Consider the following 20,834-nt stretch of genomic DNA (forward strand, 5'->3'; position numbering starts at 1 on the left):
GGACCGTGTTGATGAAACTGCAGGCAGCCGGGTCTTGAACACGGCACCCTTTGCAGCTCCCCGGGCCAACTGCTACTGGAAACACGGTGGATTCTTATGCTGCTCAGAGAGGGGAATTGGGTTTCAAGTGTAAATGCAAGACAGGCGGGGTCAAATTCATTGACTTCCAGGGCTCTCTGCTTGCCAGGGAACAGGTATGACAAATTGCAACACATGCATATGGCAGCTATGATGGCCCCTTGTGTTCTACCAGTTCCTGGGATAACCGCAGTCTTTTGGCATTTAAAAATTTCTTTAGTTTGAAACTCCTTCAACGTGTTCAATCTCGAGGTGCTCTAGGCATCCTATGGGAAAAGGCCAAGAAGAGTGGCCAGGATGGTGGTATGGGGACTCCTAGGAATATTCCCGAAGTCTAGGATCTGAGAGCTTGGAACCACCTGCAAGAACAACGCCTGGAACCAACTGCAAGGGCCTTGACCTTGAGCTAACTTGGCCCTTGGTGACAGGACCCTGTCTCTATAGAGCAGTGTGCAGGAATTGAAGGAGGACTTGTTTGCAGGTTTCCTCGGTGAGAAGAAATGGACTTAAATCCTAAAGCCTATGAAATCTGGGCACTCTCTCTGGCTCACTTTGGGCCTGTACTTCTGGGATGCTGTGGCTGTGTAATGCTGCGGGCTCCCCCAAACAGGTGCTTTCTCTTGCAAAAGGACTAACGAGTTCTGAATGCTGTTCCACCAAAGAAACCTCCATTCTTCATGAAGCATTTGACATTTGAGGATGAAGTCATAGGCCTGACTGAAAACTGAGACATCACCCGGCGAATTTCCCCTTGCTCCCCTTTCTTTTTGACAAAAGGGAACCCTGTGATCGGGAAGTTACGAATCAAGGTGTATCAACAACTGTCAGCCATCAGGGCAGATGCAGAGAGATGTAAGTCTTCCAAGAACCAGACCAGTATCTCCTTCATCCTGTTACATTAGTCCTTGGTATTCAGACAGTATGATGGAAGCCACCTTCACGGCTGTCCTGGATTAACCACTGATGTGGTTCCGCGGTGACGTAACCACACGAGGCTGACACTCCTGGTGAACAGGCTTCTCTGTTCTCGCTCTGCAGCTGTGTGCTCACCAAGAGGATGTTGTGTTTGGATCTGTGTATGCCGTTGGTGCCCATCATTGAAATGATGTGACTTACTTGAATGTTACATAAACCAATGTAATAGAACTTAGTCAAAGAGAATTATTTCTGTGAGTTAGATGCTTTGGACAGAAGAAGGTGTTACCAAATATCAAGTGTGAAAAAGGTAGGGGCAAATCAGGATCTAGAAGCTTTCTGAAATCAGATTCTCTCACAAGATGGTTCATGGAAAATCCCTTGGAACGCTAGTGGGGTGCCCGCATTCACAGAAAACACCTGGGCCGCCTCTCAAAAGACTGGCATAACTTTCTACCAAGTAAATATAAGAGCTCCGTTTATAGGATTCAGATTAAATTAACAGGTTAAGCGTACGGTTTCCCTTTTGACTGGGTTTTCAATTAGTTGACCAGAAGTGAGCTTGTACTTTTACTATCTATGGAGCTCAGAACACTCTGGTCCAGTGTCAATAACCAGCGTACAGAGCGTTTAAATTTTTTGTTGACATATAACCCTGTGCAAGTTAGTCACAGTTAAATTTTAGTGACTTCTAACGTGAAGGGGCAGGAAAATTGGGAACAGAGCTTGATGAGCTGTGTGTGTTCAGCGTGTCAGTGATAGCAAGGTCCTCGTCTGGATTAACGGCTGGAAGGCTGACTTTATGAGTCCAGCTGAAGCGTTGTTGTTAGGCCTTCTAGGGTAGCTTCTGTGTGCAACACAAGCTTGGAGGTTGGGGAATTGTCACTCTGAAGGAGAGATTTTAAAATACTTTCCTGCACGAGAGATCTAAAATTCCCAATTTTCTGCTACCACCTCTCCAAGGATACTTGGCTCACTTAGAGAGAGGGCCGGTGGGGGGGTTTGTGTGGCTCCTCCCATGCACCTGGGAGAGATGCACACCCCCAAGGGAAGGCCAGCCTTCCCTCGTGGTCACATCTCTTGACGAGAAGATCTCTGTGAGTAAACATGCATCTTCCCATTTTTGTAGGAGGTAAGCACAGTGATCACAATGGCCCCGGTCCCTCTAACTGGCCAGTCTTTGCTCAATTACTCGCAATTTCCTGTGGTTCCGAGACCCTCAGAGTTCTTTCAGAAAGTGGGCCAGTAGCTGGTGTCCGGGGATTCCTGCAGAATGCTGGCTGAGCCAAGTCTAAATAGCAACCACTCAAAGCTAATTCCTGAAAAAAGACCAATTTCTGTCCTTCACAGGCTTGTTAAATCACTTTTAATATCACTTTTAATGTAAGTCACTTCTGGATTTAGAGCTAAATTTACTTAAATTACTTCAGTTACCCTGGAGAGTGTCCTAATAAATTCTTTTTTCAATCACCCACAAAATGTTAAATGGGTTTGTGCTCATGATGCTCACTCTGAACCTTCTCTGGAAATCTCTGCTCACTTCTGCTCTGTTGTGTTAAAAGACTGGGTGACCTGTAGCTCCCAGAGTAACGAAAGCCAAACGGGGAGGTTATATGCCAGGCGCTTTCGTTCTTCACTGCTTTTCCTAAGTTATTTTATGTCAGAGTTACATCCCTTCGCTGGTGACCCTAAATTCTCTTCCATGATATGAATGTAGAGAAACTTCCCACTGACCAGACTCCTCTGATACGTAGCAGTCCCCGAGGACATAATTTGCGATTTGTGCGAGTTCTTGACAAACAGAACTCGCCTGGGTGCTTGCTTTTCACCTTCCTCTTTGTTAATAGCCGAGGACAATCAGGCGGACTGGCAGGCTGGGTGGGGGCTGCTGCAGGGTTGCAGGGTCCTGTGCCTTTTATGGACCTTAACCTGGCGATGGTTCCAGTAGGGTAGGCTTTGTCAAGCCTCGGAGCAACCGACGTTTTGGACCAGATAAATTTTTGTTGTGGGGCTGTCCTATGCTTTATCGGACGTTAGCAACATCCCTGGCCTCTACCCACTAGATGCCAGTGGCACCTCCCTAGTTATGACAGCTGAAGATGTCTCCCTCCAGACCTTGTCAGATGTCCCCTTGGAGGCAAAATTGCCCTTTGTTGAGAACTTCTGTAGTAAGAAATGTGCTAGTGTGACATCGGCGCTCATGTCTGCCTTGGGTTTCTTCTGCCTGGTCCCACAGAAGGTCACCAAGTGACTCAGCTCCGCTGTTAAAGAGGCTGAGTCCTGTCTGGAATGTTCTGCCCCGACTGGAGATATGTGCTGGGCCCAAGGTTGTGTGGACTCCAGCTTTTTGCTACATTGAAGACATTTATACCCTCTCTCTGTCTCCGCTTTTTTGAGGAGAGGATGGTAACTCTGAAGATCTTTCTGGAAGGTGTATTTGCTGGTGGGGGAGATGGGAGTTCTTTTACACATTTCTGGATATGTAACTATGCAGTTAGAATTGTTTTTGAGAAGTCAACTACACTTGCCCTCCAAGCTTCATTTTACGCAATGAACTAAATCATAACATCTCCCACTCCTCTCTCACTTTGTGAAAATTACATTTCCGAGAAGAAAAAAGGCCGTACGTAACCTCTCTGAAGGTTGTGACTCTGTCTGAAAATCCTAAATTATCACGAGGAGCCTAACATGGTTTTTCCCTGTTGAAAGTTTCTGCTGCATTCTTGTTGAGGTGAGTAATCTAAATAAAGTTTAAATTAAGAAACATGGTGAACAGCTGCCGGGGTTCTAGACAGGGGGTTAAGTCCCGAGAGTTGCAAGTTCAACGGTCTCTGTGAGTTCCTAAGGAAGCAAATTGCGCATTTGATGCAAGCGGCCTGGGTCCTTCTACGGTATTCCTAGCACATGCGGTGTGGCTTGCAGCCTTTGATCTATACCATCTGAAGGGCTTATATTTCAGAGCTTTCTGGAACACACCACAGTGCTCATGGCTATCGATTCCGAGGCAGCAGGCCATCAAACTTCTCTCCCCGTTTTCAAAACCACTAAGATGCATTTGCAAGACCAACGAGTTCAAGCTCTCCCTCATCCTGGGATCATAGACCTGGGGCTGAGGATGGAAGAGTAGCTTAGAACTGTGGTCAGGTAAGGCCCTTTACTCGGTGTCTCATACGATCATCCCAGCACGGCCCCCAATGATTCTTGCATTTGTGGGTAAACATCATTTGTCACTCGTAATAGAAAAGTGGGAGGAGGAGAACGTTAACATACCTATAGATAACACATGCACTGTTCCTGCATGTCTCACAATTAGCTGTGTCTTGCCCAGTCCGATATGAAAGCCTACAAGATAAGAACAGGAGAGCATTACAAGCGGTGGCTGGTGGTCGCTGGCTGTTAAAGAGCAGACACCTCACTCACACCAGATGCCTTCCCAGTGCCGTCGCTCGTCATGGTAATGGAAACTGATTAATGTGTGTTTCCCATTTTGCTCCTGTCTGCATTTATCATACAAAACCAATGCGACGTCTACAGCGAAGATGATATGGAAAATAAATCCAGAATGTGAACATCAGCTACCGGGTGAAGGAGATAATCTGATTTTGTTAAAAGACAATCAGGGCACCTTTACGCTTATGGTGTTTTAAATGAACTTTGAGGGAAAGCCGATGCCAGATACTCTGACTCTGTGGCTTAATTTTGCCCCGCGACCTCTCGGTCTGCTGGAGTACAGGTCTGCAAACTATAGTTGTCGGGTTGAATCCCATCCTTGGTCTGATTTTTGTCCAGCAAGCTAAGAATGGATTTTACATTTTAAATGGTTGGGGGGGGGGGAGGAAGAAGAAGAATATTTGGAAACTGTGTAAATTAATGAAATTTAAATTACAGTGTCCATAAAGATATTGACAGTAAAAACTAGTGAAAGTTTTTACATAATTATCTACAGAATATCTTCTGTTTTACTTCTTGATCTCCAGATTCCAGAATATTTATTCTCTGGCTCTGTAGAGAAAACAGTTTGCTCGGCCTTGTGGTCAAGTATGCTATGCTGCTGCCGTGCCTTCCCACTGACCTTCTCTGGCTGTGAGGTCTATAAGTCCTGTGAGGCGGCACTCGTTTGGTGGGGTTTTTTTGTGTTTTGTTTTGGGTGGGGGGGTAGAGGGTGGGGCATTTGCTAACTCTTTTCCTCCTTAAAAAAACAAAAACCAAAACCAAAAAAACAAGAACCTGAGAGTATTTTTTGGAACATACTGTGGAAGGTTGAATAAACCACAAGGTTTGATAAGCAGGGTTTTCTTGATCAGGCCTTCACTATTTCTTGGCTCAGTCGCCCCAAGAAACTAGCATAGGGGGTGCTTTGATGCTGCTTCCTCTAACAACTTCAGTTGACCTTTCTTCACTGATATTTTTAACAGCCAGGTGTAGTTTTTCCAAATATTACTTTGTACCCAGGGGCAAACGCGATAACCACAGTCTGTTAAATTTGTGGCAGAAGAAGAGCTTCCACCTGAATTGGCTTATGTACACTTAGGGGGTAAATTTACATTTAGAGAATCACTCAACATAGTAACAGTGTGCACAGGAGGTTTGCTGTCAACATCAGCAGTCAATATTTTTAACACCTTCACTATGTAAACTTCTCTTGTATGCATCATGGATTTTGAATCGAAAATAACTTTTGTTTTCCTCATTATATTTTGTGTTACATAAACATTTGACAAAAAGATTTTCCACTCAATGTCATGTTGTCTCAGTGAGCTTTGGTAAACTCAGGACTTGACCTTTGAATTCTGTGTATTTTTCTTATTAATCAAGTGACCATATTTGGCCCTAACGTGTTGCTGATCATTGCCTGTGACCCCACTGTATTTGGGCGACAACTGGAATCCCTGTGTGGCTGCATGTGCGTTGACTTGGTCCACCATCACTTTCTGTACAGGGCTTCTCTGGATTCCCACTTTTGGCTTAGTAGAGAGGAACAATCGAGAGCGTGTATGTACATCACACCCTCCCTATTGTCTTCACGAGACATGGCCACTTTCTTCCTTAGACTTGTCCTCTTGATGATAAACCCCAAGAGGACATTCCTCATGAACCTTCCCACCTGGTGCCAGATTTGTCAAATCCGTTCCAGGGTTCCCCTGTGTCATGACATTGACCTTCTGCATTCTTCCATGCCTTACGTATATGTAAAATGACTTTCTCTATTCGGCATATTCTACTAGAGCTTGCCCTAAGCTCATTTCTGACCAAGGTCATTCTGTACAGTATTGTGCACAACACTTGAGCCCATGTCCTAGCAATGACATGGCGGGTGTGGCACTGTTAGCTTGGGTTGCAAATGACATCCCGTTCTGCTTTTGGGTTGCACTAGCATGTGCTAACCACCAACCAAGGCAGCTGTTTATAGATGCTAGTCATAGTCCAAAGTTTGCATTTTTAAAAGAAAGCAGGCAAAATCAGGGACATTTCTTACCCCTTATGTGTGGGCACTCTTTCTTGGCTCTGAGGAAAATATGAATTCCAACCTTGTAGAACCTTCCTGTGTTAGACCCCAGGACAAATCTCTATCAAGCGTCATCAATACCAACGCCCCTTACTTGCCAATATCATAGAATTCCCAAGTATCTCACGTTAGAGCCTTGAGTCTTCAAATTAATTATGCTATCCTCATTTTACAGAGGAGAATACAGTAACATTTCAGGTCCAGGATCTCATTATTCTTGGACCCCAGTCTTCTGATTCTCTGTGACACATTCCTTCTACCTTGGGACTGCTATTCTGCCCTATGTGTAATGGGCAGGTTGGGATAGTCAGTGAATCCAGCAATGATAGGACAAGGGCAGTGGGTACCAAAGATGCACAAAAGGCCTCTCTTCAGGACCTTAGTGTTCTTCAGTTAGAAATTGCTTTTTTAAAGTACTTTTCTGAAAACACTATTCTTAACACGTCTAAAAAGTACACAAATTTTTTTTAACCCTGTTACAGTGAGTAAGCAAATAGTTATTAAGTGCCCATTAGGTGTTAGACATTATTTGACTACTGAAGAGACATTTTTGAATAAGACAGAATCCTTGTCCTTACGAAGCTTGCAGTAGAGTGGCAGAGGCAGACAAAAAACAAACACACGGATGGATGGATGGATGGATGAGTTGGGTGAGTTTTGATAATGCTCTGTATTAAGGAAGGGTTGTGAAGAGGTGACCTTAGCTAGCACACTGAGGGCATGGATTCTGAAATGGGACCTTAGTGATTAAAAAAAAAAAAAAGATGTCAGTCATCTGAAGGTCCAGGGCTGAGTGGTACAAACAGGAGGACTCTCCCAGGTAACATCCTGCAATGGGAATGATGTTGGCATGTTTGCATGACAGAAAAAAGGGCTAGTGTGGCTAGAACAGATGTTGCATGTAGGAGTACAGGGAGATGAGAGCAGACCATGTAAAATTGGAAACTCTTTGGACATTATTTTAAATGTAATGGAAAGCCATTCTAGAGTTTTTCTTCTAGCTGGTTGAAAGAGTGACTTGGAAAACAGTTCCTCTTGACTAACTCTCACCCATGCCTCCAATATCACTTTAATTCATTTTCCTTTCTCTTGCTTCCTTTATTACAACACAACCCATGTCACTCAATCATGAGACATAGTATGGTTTGGCTGATGTCTATTGATAAGCAAACGAGTCACCGTGTCTACTTTACATGAAGACATATTTGTGGTCACTGGTTTTTAGCTAATTTAAAAGAAAGATGGTCAGTCATAGTTCCATTATGTCTGAGAAGTATTATCAGGCTCTCATTGCCATGAACTTTTCTTAGAGAGACCCCTCAGTATGTTTCTAAGATTTTTTTTTAACCTTTCTTTTGTTTAAAGGATTCAAGTGTTTGGAGTCCCTACAGGCAGTTTATAGAAACAGAGATCAATGAGAAATTAATTTGCGGATAAAATTTAATGTGTTGCCCTCGTGTCATGTGGTTTAAGTCACAGGCTGCCTCCAGCAGCTAATGCCAATCAAGGTATACCTGCTAAAATTTTATTAAGCATGCAGGTGTTTTCAGTAGAAGGCTTAAACTATGTAATCCATTGTGCTTATTGCTTTGATAATCCATCTAATTGTCCTTGGAGCTTTCAAGCTGTGGGGTTTGGCTTCACTGATAATTTTATGGTCACATTAATAATTGTGTTACAGCATCTGAATGAATGTGTTCTCCAAATATAGACGAAACAGATAAATTCTTTCTATAGGACAGAGAACACAAAGTGCTCTTATGGAATTTCCCTAATTTTTCCTTCTCACTTGGAAACAAGTCATAAAACCAATACTTGAAATGATTATCCTTTTAGATAACCATTGCCATGAAGAGAGGCAGTCCAAAAATTTTGAACTACTGGACCAGATACTTCTCCATTGTCAGTAGGGCTAGAGATCTTTTGTGATTATAAGTTTAGAGAAGAGAAAGATTAGGTTATTGATATAAAAGATTCAGAGAAAGAATGTCTTGATGAAAAATTACAAATTTTCTGTCTTGCAAGTTAACTGCTGTCTTTGTGAAGCTCTCTTTCCTTTTGTTTTGAGGAATTATACCTCATACAGGTTTATAATCCTATGCCTGTCACAATGCCAGTATGCTATTTGGTTAATATTAATTTGAACAAATAATACAATCACTCTCTTGGTTCTCCTATTGAAGTTCAGTAATAGACAAATCTAATGAAACAATTCCAACTAAGTGCAAAAAGCAAATGAAGAGTATACATTGTGCAAAGCTCTGGTCCCCACTTTTTCCCCAGCAGGAACCCCTTTGGACACTAATGATAAACATGCCCATTATAAACATGGATTTTTTCATGCATTGATCTTTGTAGCATATACAGTTGTACCACTGTAGCTAGTTGCCATTTGTCAGTCCTTTTCTGGTCTTAACGATAGATGTAACTTGGAAAAACAAACATATCATTCAGCACCAAGGACAGTGCCAAGTACCAAGTTGCTGTCTTTGGTATTTTTTCTCTCCTGTTCCCTTGATTCTCTTGCCAGCCCCCACCCCCCACCCCCATCCCTCCAGCTCACAGTTCCAACTGAGGAACAAATTCCAGACCCTGGGACCTCTCCTCACTTGATACCCTTTTGACACTTCTGCGGTCAAGGAGGGCTTCACTGAAAGCTAAATGAGACTAGACATGAGTCATGAGATGATTAAGGATGGGAAGAGCATGGACATCGTGAAAACTCACAGAGGAGGAGTTGCTCAAGATTTGCTAGAGCAGAAGGATGTGGACAAGCGCGTTTTACAAGGTGGTTTTGGCGGAGACCAGGTGGAGAGCCATTTCCACTTCTGCTTTGTGGATGTCTTTATAAGACCTTGCTCTACTTTAAAGGAAGTGAAATGACTGTTGTTTATAGAAGACAGTGTGGAACTCTAGTCGGGACACCTCATTCAGACACAACATTGGGGCCTCCTTTCTGGAGTGGCCTAGAATTCTCACGTTTAATTCTGTGGGCAATTCACCAGTTTCTCCAGCTACCTTAGGCTTCTTCTGCAGTAATCTGCTCCAATATTTAGTTGTCGTTTTCAAAAATTCTTGTAAATAGGGGCACCTGGGTGGCTTAGTCAGCTAAGCGTCCGACTTCAGCTCAGGTCGTGATGTCACGTGCCCGTGGGTTCGAGCCCCACATCGGGCTCTGCGCTAACGACTCGGAGCCTGAAGCCTGCTTCGGATTCTGTGTCTCTGTCTCTGTTTGCCCGTTCCCTCCTCATTCTCCCTCCCTCTCTCTCTCAAAAATAAACATTAAAAGTTAAAAATCTTGGGTATAAAAACATACTTTTGTATGCTTACATAAAAAGGAGAAAATTGGTGATGAATTTGGGGTTTGCAAGTCTCTGCTTATTCCTCTTGCGGATCAGTCACAAAAGACGTAATGGAAAGTAGAGTGGACAACAGTAGCAACAAAGAAGGTACGGTATGTGGCGGAACTGGTGTGGAAGTTTTTATAACAAAGCCATGGGGATGATGAAGGACGAAGGATGGCTACCAGCATCAGCCTGAGCTATGTCCTTGGAGGCAGGGGCCCAAGAGCAGGAGTGGCAGTGACAGACAGCATGTGCTTTCTCGAGAATGCATCACAGGGAGATCTAAGATAGCAAGGCCCTAGGTGGTAGGAAAGGGTGCCGAGAAATGTCATAGAAAGGTCACCGAAAGCTTTCTTCCTGGCCACACATCCGAGCCGCTCTTAGTGTCTGAAAGACCTTGAAGATGACGCCCGAGAGGCAGGACTAACAACTCTGACCCTCCCCACCCCCCCCCCCCCCAAATTAATTGGTTAAAAGGTCAGGAAAGGAAAAAAGAAATGTCTCTCACTGTGCCTGTTATCAGAAACAAAGTCCGACAACGTCATAAATGGTTGGCAAGTAGAAATTAATCCTGTGATATTCAGTAGTAATTACTAGCACTGGATTATTGGATTGGCTTTAACCATGCTGCTCCTATGGCCACGTCCCCCGACATGATTTCCTCCATAAGATCTTCATGTCCCAATTGAAAATGTCCTTCTTTCACTCCTGGGTGACTGTGGGTGTTTTTTGACTTCAGGAAAGCGTTCTCCTCTCCTCTAATGTCACAAGTGTGTCAGCATGAAGTGTGCTGTGGGCCTGTCCCACACGGTGCCCGTGATCCCGTTGCTAAATTGCTGGTCTTTTAAATGGCATGGTGGTTTTTCAGCAGGTTCGGAATTTCTAGCATTCAGGCAGATGATGTCTTGGGTGATGCTAGACCCAGGGCACGATCCTTTCTCTGTGGTCTTCAAAACACATACGTTATGCAGGGTAATGGGTTGGTCCCTTTGAATGAACTCAGAGCTGTGTTTTAGGCCCTTAGCTAGAGATGGTGGTTGCTGTAAAAAGAAAATGGCATGATCTCTACTCTCAATGATAATTTTATGTACTTGTTTAATTTAGGCTTATTTTGATCCCTCGTGTTCTTCTGGCTTTCTCACTAAGTGCCAAAAAGTGTTTTCTCTACCTCATTCTAGCCCAGGTTTGTGCTCCAGCCATCCCTTCTTGATAACGCAGCCATCCCTTCTTGATAACGCAGCCATCACTTGTGTCAGCAAGTGCTTTTTCACTTAAGAGTCACATTAATTAGAGGCATAAATGGAAACCACAACCATTGTTGGGAGAAATTAAGTTTCAAAAAGTAGCCAAAGGCAGCTGTTTTCAGTGACCCCGCACTGTGTTTTAAGACCACCTCTGGCAGTGTTTTTGGTTTGTTCCCAAGGCTGAGTTCTCACTAGGAATTTGCCAGATTATGCTCTGGAAGTGCAGCCACTTCTTATATTAGCTGTTCAGCAGTGACAGTGAATTTAACTTCCCATATATATCCATGTAAACTCAACTCTGCTTTATGCACTGAAGCTACTAAATGCCAGGATTTGGTGGGGGGGCATCCACTTAAACTTTGCTAAACAATGCAAAGTCGATTGTCCTCACAAACCCCCAAGGTCATTCGTTGATCAATAGAAGGCAGAACCAGCTTTCCCTGGCGATGTTATGACCGGTTCCCTTTTCCCCAGAAACTGATGGGAGCTAGCTGCTAGCCAGTGGCAGTCCTGTGCTCACTAGTGGCCTGGGATCCCCATCCGGCTAAGCATTTTGTGTCCTTTAGAAAGTGAGGTTGTGTTTTAAAGAATGCGAAATAAGTGACTCCAAATCTTAGCGGGACCCCTGTGTCCCCCTGGGTGTCCAAAAGGGCTGGCTGGTCTGAAGCCTTCTTAGATTCTGCAGGAGCAGCCTACAACTGTGCCTCGGGTGCCTTCGGGCAGCCCCCTTACCTTTCCTCTGCCACAACAGCTACCATTCAGTATTGTCTCGGTGAGCTTCGTACTTTTCTTTGTTTGCCCAGCCAACAGCCTGCATGCCAGTCGCAGGAGAGGTGGCAATAAACGTTTGTGGCTACATGGAATGAGGAATGGAAGAACACATCAGGAAATTAATTGGGAAGGTCACTTTGACTCCGTAGATCTATGAGGGTTGGCTTGATCTCAGGTCCAGTGAAGTTTAGCGGCTCGTACCTGACGTGTAAATAAAAAAACTCAGTTTTCTGTTCAGTATCTTGAATATGGTATAGGGCAGACTACATTAGATTTGCTTTGGTATAATTACTGAATTGTTTGTGTTTTCAGAATTCTAACCAGCAGTCATTGCTTATTATATAACCCTGGTTTCTTTCCTTTCCTGCCCTTTTGCCTGTAGATATTAGGTCAGGCAATAAGGCCAATCCCATTAACTACTGGTTTCCTCTGTTCATCTAGGACTTCTGTTTTGGAGAAAATAGCTGTTATTGACATTGAAGTACTTCAAACTTCTTTTCCGTTTAGTCTCATGTGATCCTCCTGAATGTGAATGTGCATGTTCCAAACAAACCCTGTATAAAAAATAGAGTTGTCCTGGCTGACTCCCCTAAGGGAGATCTATTTTTGGGCTTTCATGTTAGAACGGAGAAGGAATATCCTATTACCAACACGATGGTTAGACTTTGTAGCCCTCTTTAGTTGAGCCTCAGTACAGCTGAAAAAAAGTTTGAGGGCTAGCCTGGGAACCCTAACACCATCTATAATTTTGGCTTGTTGCAAAGTGTGCTGAGAGCAAACAAATTAATTAGAAATGATGGTTTACAGTCCATTCATAGATTGAAGTAGTTCTTTCTTCCTCCCGTTTGTCTTCACCTTAATTTTTTTTCTACTGGAGGGTAGAGTTCTCAAAGTTGCTATTAATCTGTTCTCCCAGAGCCAGGAATTGAGATGTTGACCCTTAAAGAACTAGCCCCACATGCAAGCCCCGAGTCACCTTATTAGACACATCGGTAGTCCTGGTGGTGTCCGCTTCATGTTCTAGTTATGAGACCTTAAAAGACTTGGCTCTAGATGAGCCAGAACAACCGACTCGCTTTCAGCACGGTTGCATGTGATGTGCACGGTTCATCAGATGCTGTCTGAGCGCCAGCTTGGTGCATGGCTTTTTTCTGAGGAGCAGTTGCCTGGGTGAATAAAACGTAGTCCTTGCCCTCAAGACACTTCAAGCCTCAAGGACACGTGTTTCCACTGTGAAGGAGCTGCTTGTATGGTGACCAAGTAGAGTTGTAGAACTTTGAGAAATCCCACTATTTCTGGAGACAGTTTCTGTGCTCACTGAAACGTACATCCTTGTTCTGGCCCAGATGCTCTGTTCCCTCACAGACAGCATGTCTGCTGGCAGATTCCCAGCACCCTGTGGGGCCGCAGACCATTTTTCAGTGGATTTTGATGATGTGATCAGGTGTCTCTGTCCCCGGTGACTGAGAGCATCTTGGGGGCCACGGGTTCAAGTTCCCAATCCTGGCCCAGTGCTCTCCATGGAGCAGGGTGAGGTATACATCATAAATATCTGTTTCTTTCATGACTCCTCAAAATGGGCATGAGATCTCTCTTCTCTGCTTTTGGCATTTCCACAATACTCACCGCTGTTGAACATGCCACACGTTTTAGTTCTTAGTTTGCCTTCAGTCTGTATCCCCCATGATAATGTCAGCACCATGAGGGCAGGGATTTTTGTCTGTTTGTTCCCTGATGGACATTCATGGCTCACATCGGTGTGTGAAGTGTAGTGGAGGCTCAAGAAATATTTTTTGAATAACGAATGAGAAAACGAGTGAATGAAGGAGTGAATGAATGAGTGAACGAATGAATGAATGAATGAATGAAGCATCTGTGTGAGTACCCTGTTGGTTTAACTGACATCAGACACTTGTGCTTCTGGAATGGAAAATAGGACGGTCTGCTTTGCGATGTTCCCAGCTGGATCAGGTGAGAACATCTGTCTCCAAGTATTAACGTTATCCCATCTTAAATTTCTCCAGCAAGTGGAAAAGGTCAGTCATCTTCTGCTTCCCACACCCAAGTATTAAAATATGTGGCTCAGTCCGCACCTCAGCCAGCCCCCCTCCTCGTCCCTGGGAAATGTCGTTCCTTTATCCCAGAAGCAACCCTGGAGAACAAGTTTCAGTGAGAAACACACACCTTCTTAATAATGAATGCCGTTGTTTTCTTTATAGGGTGTTGACACATTAAATTTCATTGGCCTGGCAGCTCCCCACATGTGGTGACTCCATAATTCCCGGGGGACTCTGGCTCTTAGGGAAGCTCGTCATGCTTGTTTTTGTTATAAAGCAAAGCAAAATGGTGGTCAGCGGAAGAGCATGGCTGCTCGTGCAACACGTCAAGCACGTGGGGGTCCGTGGGAGCCAGCTGCTGTCCCTTGCCCTCTGCCTCACCTCCAGCAGTGCTTACTGTTGTGTTTGTGTCTCCCTGTGGCTCTGCCTCAACTCCCTGCTTGCTTCCCTTGACACAGAGCCGGGCACGATAAGCAATCAGAATATATTATTATTATTATTGCACATACGTTATTATTACTGTCAGATTCGGACAGAGACAGACACCGAGATAAACACTATTATTAGAGCAGAACTTCCCTCTTGAGAGTTTTAAAATCACTTTTCCCTAATATAAAATCATAATAGGCAGGAATTGGAGAAGATAGTAATTATCATTTTGTGTGTGGACTGGCTGGTGATGTTACCAACAGGGCAAAGCTTGCGTCTTCTTTCATACGTCCCTAAGTTGCAAAATGAGAGCCGTGGTGAGAAACAAGTCACTTGCCCCAAAGGGCACCGGGAGTAGCTTATTCATAAGGAAAACAACTTTTTAGGGCTGAGCTGAGGCCGAGCTGATTAACTTGTTTTCCTGGAAGACAGATAAAGCTTAAGCTATAATTTATTGAAAATTAACGAACACGAATTGTGGTGGCACTGGCTACCCCACTGGAATGAGGATAGGGGTCTGGGTATGTTGTATTAAAAGCAAAGCTGGCTCCGGCTTTGCCATTTTTCTCCGGCACGAGAACCGTGGGTACCCAAAGTCTGACCTACAGGGGTTTTAATCTGAAGACAATGTGCATTTGCTCTCGGTTCTGCTGGTAAATATCCACAGAGGCCTTTAGTTTTGAGTGATAATTTCTTTTGATGTATTTTATTTTATTTTACTTTATTTTGTTTTTTTTTTTTTTTTATTTTTTTAGAGGAGCTTGGCTCATTTGAAATCAGAACTTAGGCTTGTGAAGCGTTTGGCCGTTGTTTCAAAAGTCTGACCTTGGACTGACTTTTTAAACAACGGCTTCAGAGCTCTTGCGGTTGAAGATTAAAATCTTTAAATTCTGGTGCCATCATTTATAACATTCTTGATGTCCCATTATGAGACTTTTATCTGGGGAGATAGTCTGGTGCTGTAACCAATGAGATACTGATAGGAAACATTTACTCCATTTTTTGGTGTCTAGGAACTCGATTCTCAGAAACGTCCTTTCAAATCTGGCCTTCAAAATACATGCGTGCTTACTTTGGTTGCACTGCATGCTTTCCTCAACTTGTTCACATGAACTTTTGAGGAAGTCCTTCACATTTGAGGAACGTAGAGGAGCCCGCGGGGCCCGTGGCGGTCACTTTTAGTGCGTCACTAACGTGAGAGATGGTACATGAAGGTCTTGAAGTGTTTTCCCCGGGAAGGTTGCTTAAGGATAGATTTTGTGCTTGGCATTCAGGTCCCTCAAGATCAGTGGCTTTGGTTCTTTTGAAATTACTTCACAGAGGACATTCCTCTTAACTGAGCTTGAATCCTTAAAAACATACTTCAGTACTGGGATCCCTTTAAAAGCTGCATTAGAAGCATACTCTCTCCAGAACCTAGGTTTGCATAGACCTCACCAGCTCTGGGCACAAGAGCCTCTTAGTGCCTTCGAAGTAGAAGGAAGAATGCAGATTTATAGTCGCACCAAAAATGCCTGCTTCTTAACTCTGGGCGGATATGTGAGGTTGCCCATTTTTAGAGGGTGAGAGAGTGGGTGCCCGGGCCAGGCAGGTCTAGATGGGAAGTCTGCCTTTGCCAATTCTCACCAGGCTTCTGACCTTGGGGATGTTTCCTAGCATAGCCAAGCTTTAGTTTTCTGGTGCAGATAATTTCTACCTTCAGTGTTATTTTGAGGATTAAATGAAACAATGCAGAACGCTCTCATTGTTGGAGGTGCTCGGAACAGCTGGGCTTTATAGTGGCTCGGCCCAGAGACACTCACTTCACCGAACTGTCATACAGACCCAGTGGGCAACAGAGCTCGAGCCATTTTTGCAGAGCTCAGCAGAAATTGTATGGGATTTTAAAAAGTATTTGAAAACTAGAACTTGTATTTCATCTCTTGGAAAAAAAAAAACACCTGAATTCTGGGACACAAATCCATAAATTCCATAAACGTTCATGTCATGCCTCGAATTGCTCATTTTATCTGCAAATGGGGTGTCTGGATTGCCGGGTAGCTCGGTGGTGAGGCGTTTATTCACCTACCAACTTGAAAGGCCGGGGAGGTATTTGAAATCTATTTTGGCATTCTGCACAGGAAGATTATTTAAATTACATTTTCAAGTGTGTGTGATACCTACATGAAGCCCAAAGCAAGAATCTGGAATGTGTTTTATATTCTTACAAATCTATTTGCTTCATTTCTCGTATTAAGGCTGGAAAGCCTTATTATTTTTCAAGAACTTAAAAAAAGTGTTTACAAAGTTATATAAGCCGTAGAAAAGATTCACCATGGCCCCGTGCATTAGGCGAAGGGACTGCTGGTTAGAACATGATGTGTGCCTTCGACTGCAGAATCGTAAAACAGAACGTATACTTGAGGCTTTCAACTTGAATATTTGATCACACATTTATAAAAGCCATTAGATGCAACAGAAAAAGAAAACAAAGGTTTTTTTTCCTGAAATCTGTTCAAAGGATTGCAGCTGAAAAGGACAGAAGCCAATTCCAGCATCTGTAGCAGGTGAAGAGCTACGGAATGAAGTGTCAGGGACAAATTATGACTTTGGGCTCCCTGGACGCATTTATTGAAGGACGTCTGCAGAGAGGGTTGTGTTGCCTGATTCTCTCCCTCTGTAAACTTTTATATGTATTTTCGGGCAGTGGCTGAAATTAGGTTGTTCTTTGGCCTCCCTGGAGGATTTGTTCTTAGAGCAGAAAGGAGCCGTGAGGGCCCCTGTCTCATCTTGACTGTCCTTCCCTTACAGGGGAACATGTATCTGAGAGAGGCCAGGCCAGGATGAGCTAGGACCAGCCCGTGTTTCCCGACTCCAAACCCCGCCTGTCCGTGACCCCAATTCCGCTTGGTCTGTGCACTCCTCCGAAAATGAGTACAGAGCTGAGGTCGCCCCTGGTAACCCTCCACCCCTCCTCACCTTCAGAAATAAACCAGCCTGTATAATAAAGCAGGAGAAGCTCTCTGAAGGTGCCTTGCTTACCTAACCTCTCCGCATGTTGGCACTTGGAAGGGTGCTTCTCAGTAGTAACAAAGCAAGGAGGGGACGGAACTTTTACTGACCGCTAACCGAGTCCTGGATTGAGAGCCTTGTCCTCCGTATTTCGTTTAATCTGCAAAAGCAGCCCCCAAGCAGGTAGTCTTAGCCCACTTTTAGAGAGTGAGAGGCTGAGGTTCGGAGAGGTTAACAGCCGTGCCTTAGCACAGCCAGGGGAGAGAGGGGCAGAGCAAAGTTGCCGACTCAGAACTGGCTGCCTGCAGGGCCCTGGTCGTCCCTCTCTGCTCCCTCCCCACCCCGATCTCCTTCCCGGAAAATGGAAAAACGAAGGGAGCAGGAGGCAGACCTCAGTCGGCTGGCTGCAATGTTTGGGATAGGACACGTGTGCAGAGACACCGAAACTGACTTATCGAGAGCATTAGAAAATGAAGTGCTGACATTTTCATCCCGTTCAAGCAGGGAGTGCAGAGGGACAGGGGTGCGTCTGGCAGGGAAAAAGGACCTTTCTGCTCCTGATCTCTGCGCTGGGTGCTGCTTTCTCCTTGGTGCTCACAGCTCCCCGCTTCTCTGTGATGCATCGTGCCAGACCTCTGGGAAGGTGGCCCATGGCATTCATTCCGGAGGGGACCCACAAGCATCGTTTGTGGAACCATGATGCCACCCACCTGCTCTCTTCCAAATGTGGCCGTTCCAACCCGGTGGAAGGCCCAGCTCTTCCCTCGCCTCTTGGAGTGGGGCTCTGGGAAGTTCACAGAATCTCACACTGAGACCTTGGCGAGTCCCGCGTTCATGCCCTGCCTGCCGCAGTGGCGCACAGATTTCCACGTTGGTTCTTTCTGCTGTGTGACTTAAACTGCCCCCTTATGCTCCCACTGTAACTGTGGTGCAGTATTTATTCTGTTTGGGCATGGATAATGAAAGCAAATTCAGAGAGATTTCTCATCCCCTGACAGGTCCTTCTGAAGGGTGCCTGGTTCTGAGTGATCTGTCAACATAGGGACATAAGATAAAACGACTGTATCACTTCTGTCCATCTAGCATCAGTCTCTAGGTGGAAGCAAGTCACGGGGCACAACTGTGTGCTGTAATGACCTCTTATTCCTGCTACGAGGAGGGGAGTGAGACCTTTCCCAGGTCTCAAAGAAATGCTGTCGTGTATGTGTTATACACACAAATGACATATGTGTGGATAACAGATACGCGGGGCTCACAAGCAGAATTCTGAAGGTCGTGTGGGCCGACAAACAGTCAGGCGTAGGCTTGAACAAACTGACCGCCAGTGAGCTGGGAACGCTTCGTTCGACTTGTATGCTCTCCTTGCCTGGCACAGGGCTCAACAACTCCCATATGTACAGACCTTCCGAACATGCGAGTGAACACTACACCTGTCTGGCAGTCACACACCTGGGACTGTCCCGTACCCATCTACTGACCTGGCTTCCAGTTGAGTAAATGTGGTCCCTACATTTACAAGACCGCGTGGCACAAGTCGGCAAACTCTGCTAATGGCCCCAATCTGGCTACTGCGTGTTTTTGCGTATCGTTTCACGGGGACACAGCCACGCTCGTGTGGACACATCTTGTCTGTGACTGCTTTCATGATACAGTGGCAAAGCTGAATCATCAAAGTCGAAAATATTTACTGTCTGGCCCTTTGTAGGAAAAACGTGCCACCAGTTGCCACGTCGAAAGGTGACTCTGAGGTCTTCAAATAAACATAGATCCCGAAAGCCTGACTTTTTTTTTCTCTCCCCTAGACATGAGTATCTGCACATACTCTCACCTGGTGTGTGGCCGGCCGCCTTGCTTTAGTGATTAAAAGAAAACAGAGCTGAGCAAACCACACAGGATTCCACGCTGGGTTTGCATTAACTTGTTCCCGCCCTCAGGTCTTTATTTCTACTTCCTTTGTCTTCAAAGCTGCTGTGAGCACTTGCCCTCAAAGGGCCCCTGATCTCAGGGGGACTCCCTTGGCTTACTTTTCTTTGCTCTCCCCCGTGTGTGTGTGTGTGTGTGTGTGTGTGTGTGTGCGCGCGCGTGCACGCGCGCGTGCCCCCGGACCTCACGTCACAGAGAAGTACTCTTTCTCGGTGAGGTTGAACAGGATGGACAGGACCCTGGGAGCAGTCACGGGGTTCACGGCCCTTCCTGCAAACTGCCGGACCCCTTGGGCTAGTTTGTTTTGGGCTAGTTAGGCTAATTAGGATTTTCTCATTTTCAGGGAGGGTCCCACATTCGCTCTGACTCAGTACAGATGCTTCAGGGGGCTTCAAGATTTCGTCTCTGTCCATCCATCACATCTGAGGGCCCAGCGTGGCCTGGGTTCTGCTGTGACCCCATTCTCCAGCCATTTCTTCCCCCCCCCCCCCCCCCCCCGCCAACACCCAGGCCTGCAGGTGACACCCAGGTGATGTTGGGACACTTGTGACCAGCGAAAGAACCTACTTAACTTCGGGGAAACACAGATCCTGCCCTCGTGCTTGACAGCACAAATACAGCCCCTCATGTCGTCTTTGGGTCTTCTCTGAATAGCAGAGTATCATTAGACTGTCACTGGCCATTGAACCCATGAAGACACTAAACATGTGGGGTACAGACTTGGAAGTAAATAACCGTCTCCCTGTGGAGTGCCCACCACAGTGGCTGGGGAGCGCACGCTGTGAGCACTTGGGACCCACAGCCCGTGGGTCCCAGGGGCCCCTGCCCAGCAGCCCACAGCTGCTCTGGGTAATCACGACTGTTAGAAGTAGTTGAGATTTTAGACTCAGTGCCCCGTTGGCCTGGTTCAGCCTTCAACGACTACATTAACGGCTTACTGAGGCAGTCTGTGTGACCCTGAACTCCCTGGGAAGAGACCAGAATAATACTGAGAGCTCTGAAATAAGCAGAATAATTCTTGGCATTCATCCAAGCAGAGTGACCAAATCCCGCCCGTACTGCATAAAGCGAGCGATTTCAGTGAACTGCCCCAGCGATTTGACAGGGACTAAAGGGCGTGATTCTGAATACTTTTTTCACAGCTACCCGCTTATGGAACGCGTCCTCTGAAATGCTCATATTAGGGCGTGTCCGCTCTTCAGTGCCCGCCGTGCGTTGGTGTCTGCTCCTAGCTTTGGAGGCACCGTCCTTATGCTTCTAGAAGCCTGTGGTAGAAGATGTAAATGGAAGCTGCCTGAGATTAAGTAACTTCCCTAAGCTGAGAACGCTCTGCGAGACCTTTTGGAAATCTACGTAAGCAGATGAGATTAATGAGTCTCATGGAAAACAATTTGGAAGCTACTAAATGCGGTTGAGTTGGAGACACAGGCATCCCCATGCCCAGAGGAACGGCTTCAACGAGCTTGTGTGAACCGCTCACTAGTGAAAAGAAGTCCTACTAAAAGGTCACACATTCAGGGTACTTCGAGAGATGGAAGTTGGCCACTGGCCACGTTTCAAGAGTCCTGGCTCTTCC

At 45.4% G+C, this 20,834-nt stretch overlaps 2 protein-coding genes across 5 annotated transcripts in view; one reads left to right on the plus strand and one right to left on the minus strand.

Annotated features, from left to right (window-relative positions):
- Positions 1 to 20,834, plus strand: part of DOCK1 (dedicator of cytokinesis 1) — a 531,871-nt gene that overhangs the window by 233,555 nt on the left and 277,482 nt on the right. The gene's annotated exons all lie outside the window — the stretch shown is intronic.
- The window catches only part of INSYN2A (inhibitory synaptic factor 2A), a 56,116-nt gene that overhangs the window by 11,361 nt on the left and 23,921 nt on the right, over positions 1 to 20,834 (minus strand). For both annotated transcript variants that reach the window (XM_047826041.1, XM_047826039.1), the window contains one exon: positions 4,264 to 4,335. In XM_047826041.1, the coding sequence (XP_047681997.1) occupies positions 4,264 to 4,335 (72 nt within the window). The remainder of the gene's footprint in view (positions 1 to 4,263; positions 4,336 to 20,834) is intronic.

Source organism: Prionailurus viverrinus, chromosome D2, assembly GCF_022837055.1.
Source record: "Prionailurus viverrinus isolate Anna chromosome D2, UM_Priviv_1.0, whole genome shotgun sequence".
Classification (NCBI taxonomy): Eukaryota; Metazoa; Chordata; class Mammalia; order Carnivora; family Felidae; genus Prionailurus; species Prionailurus viverrinus.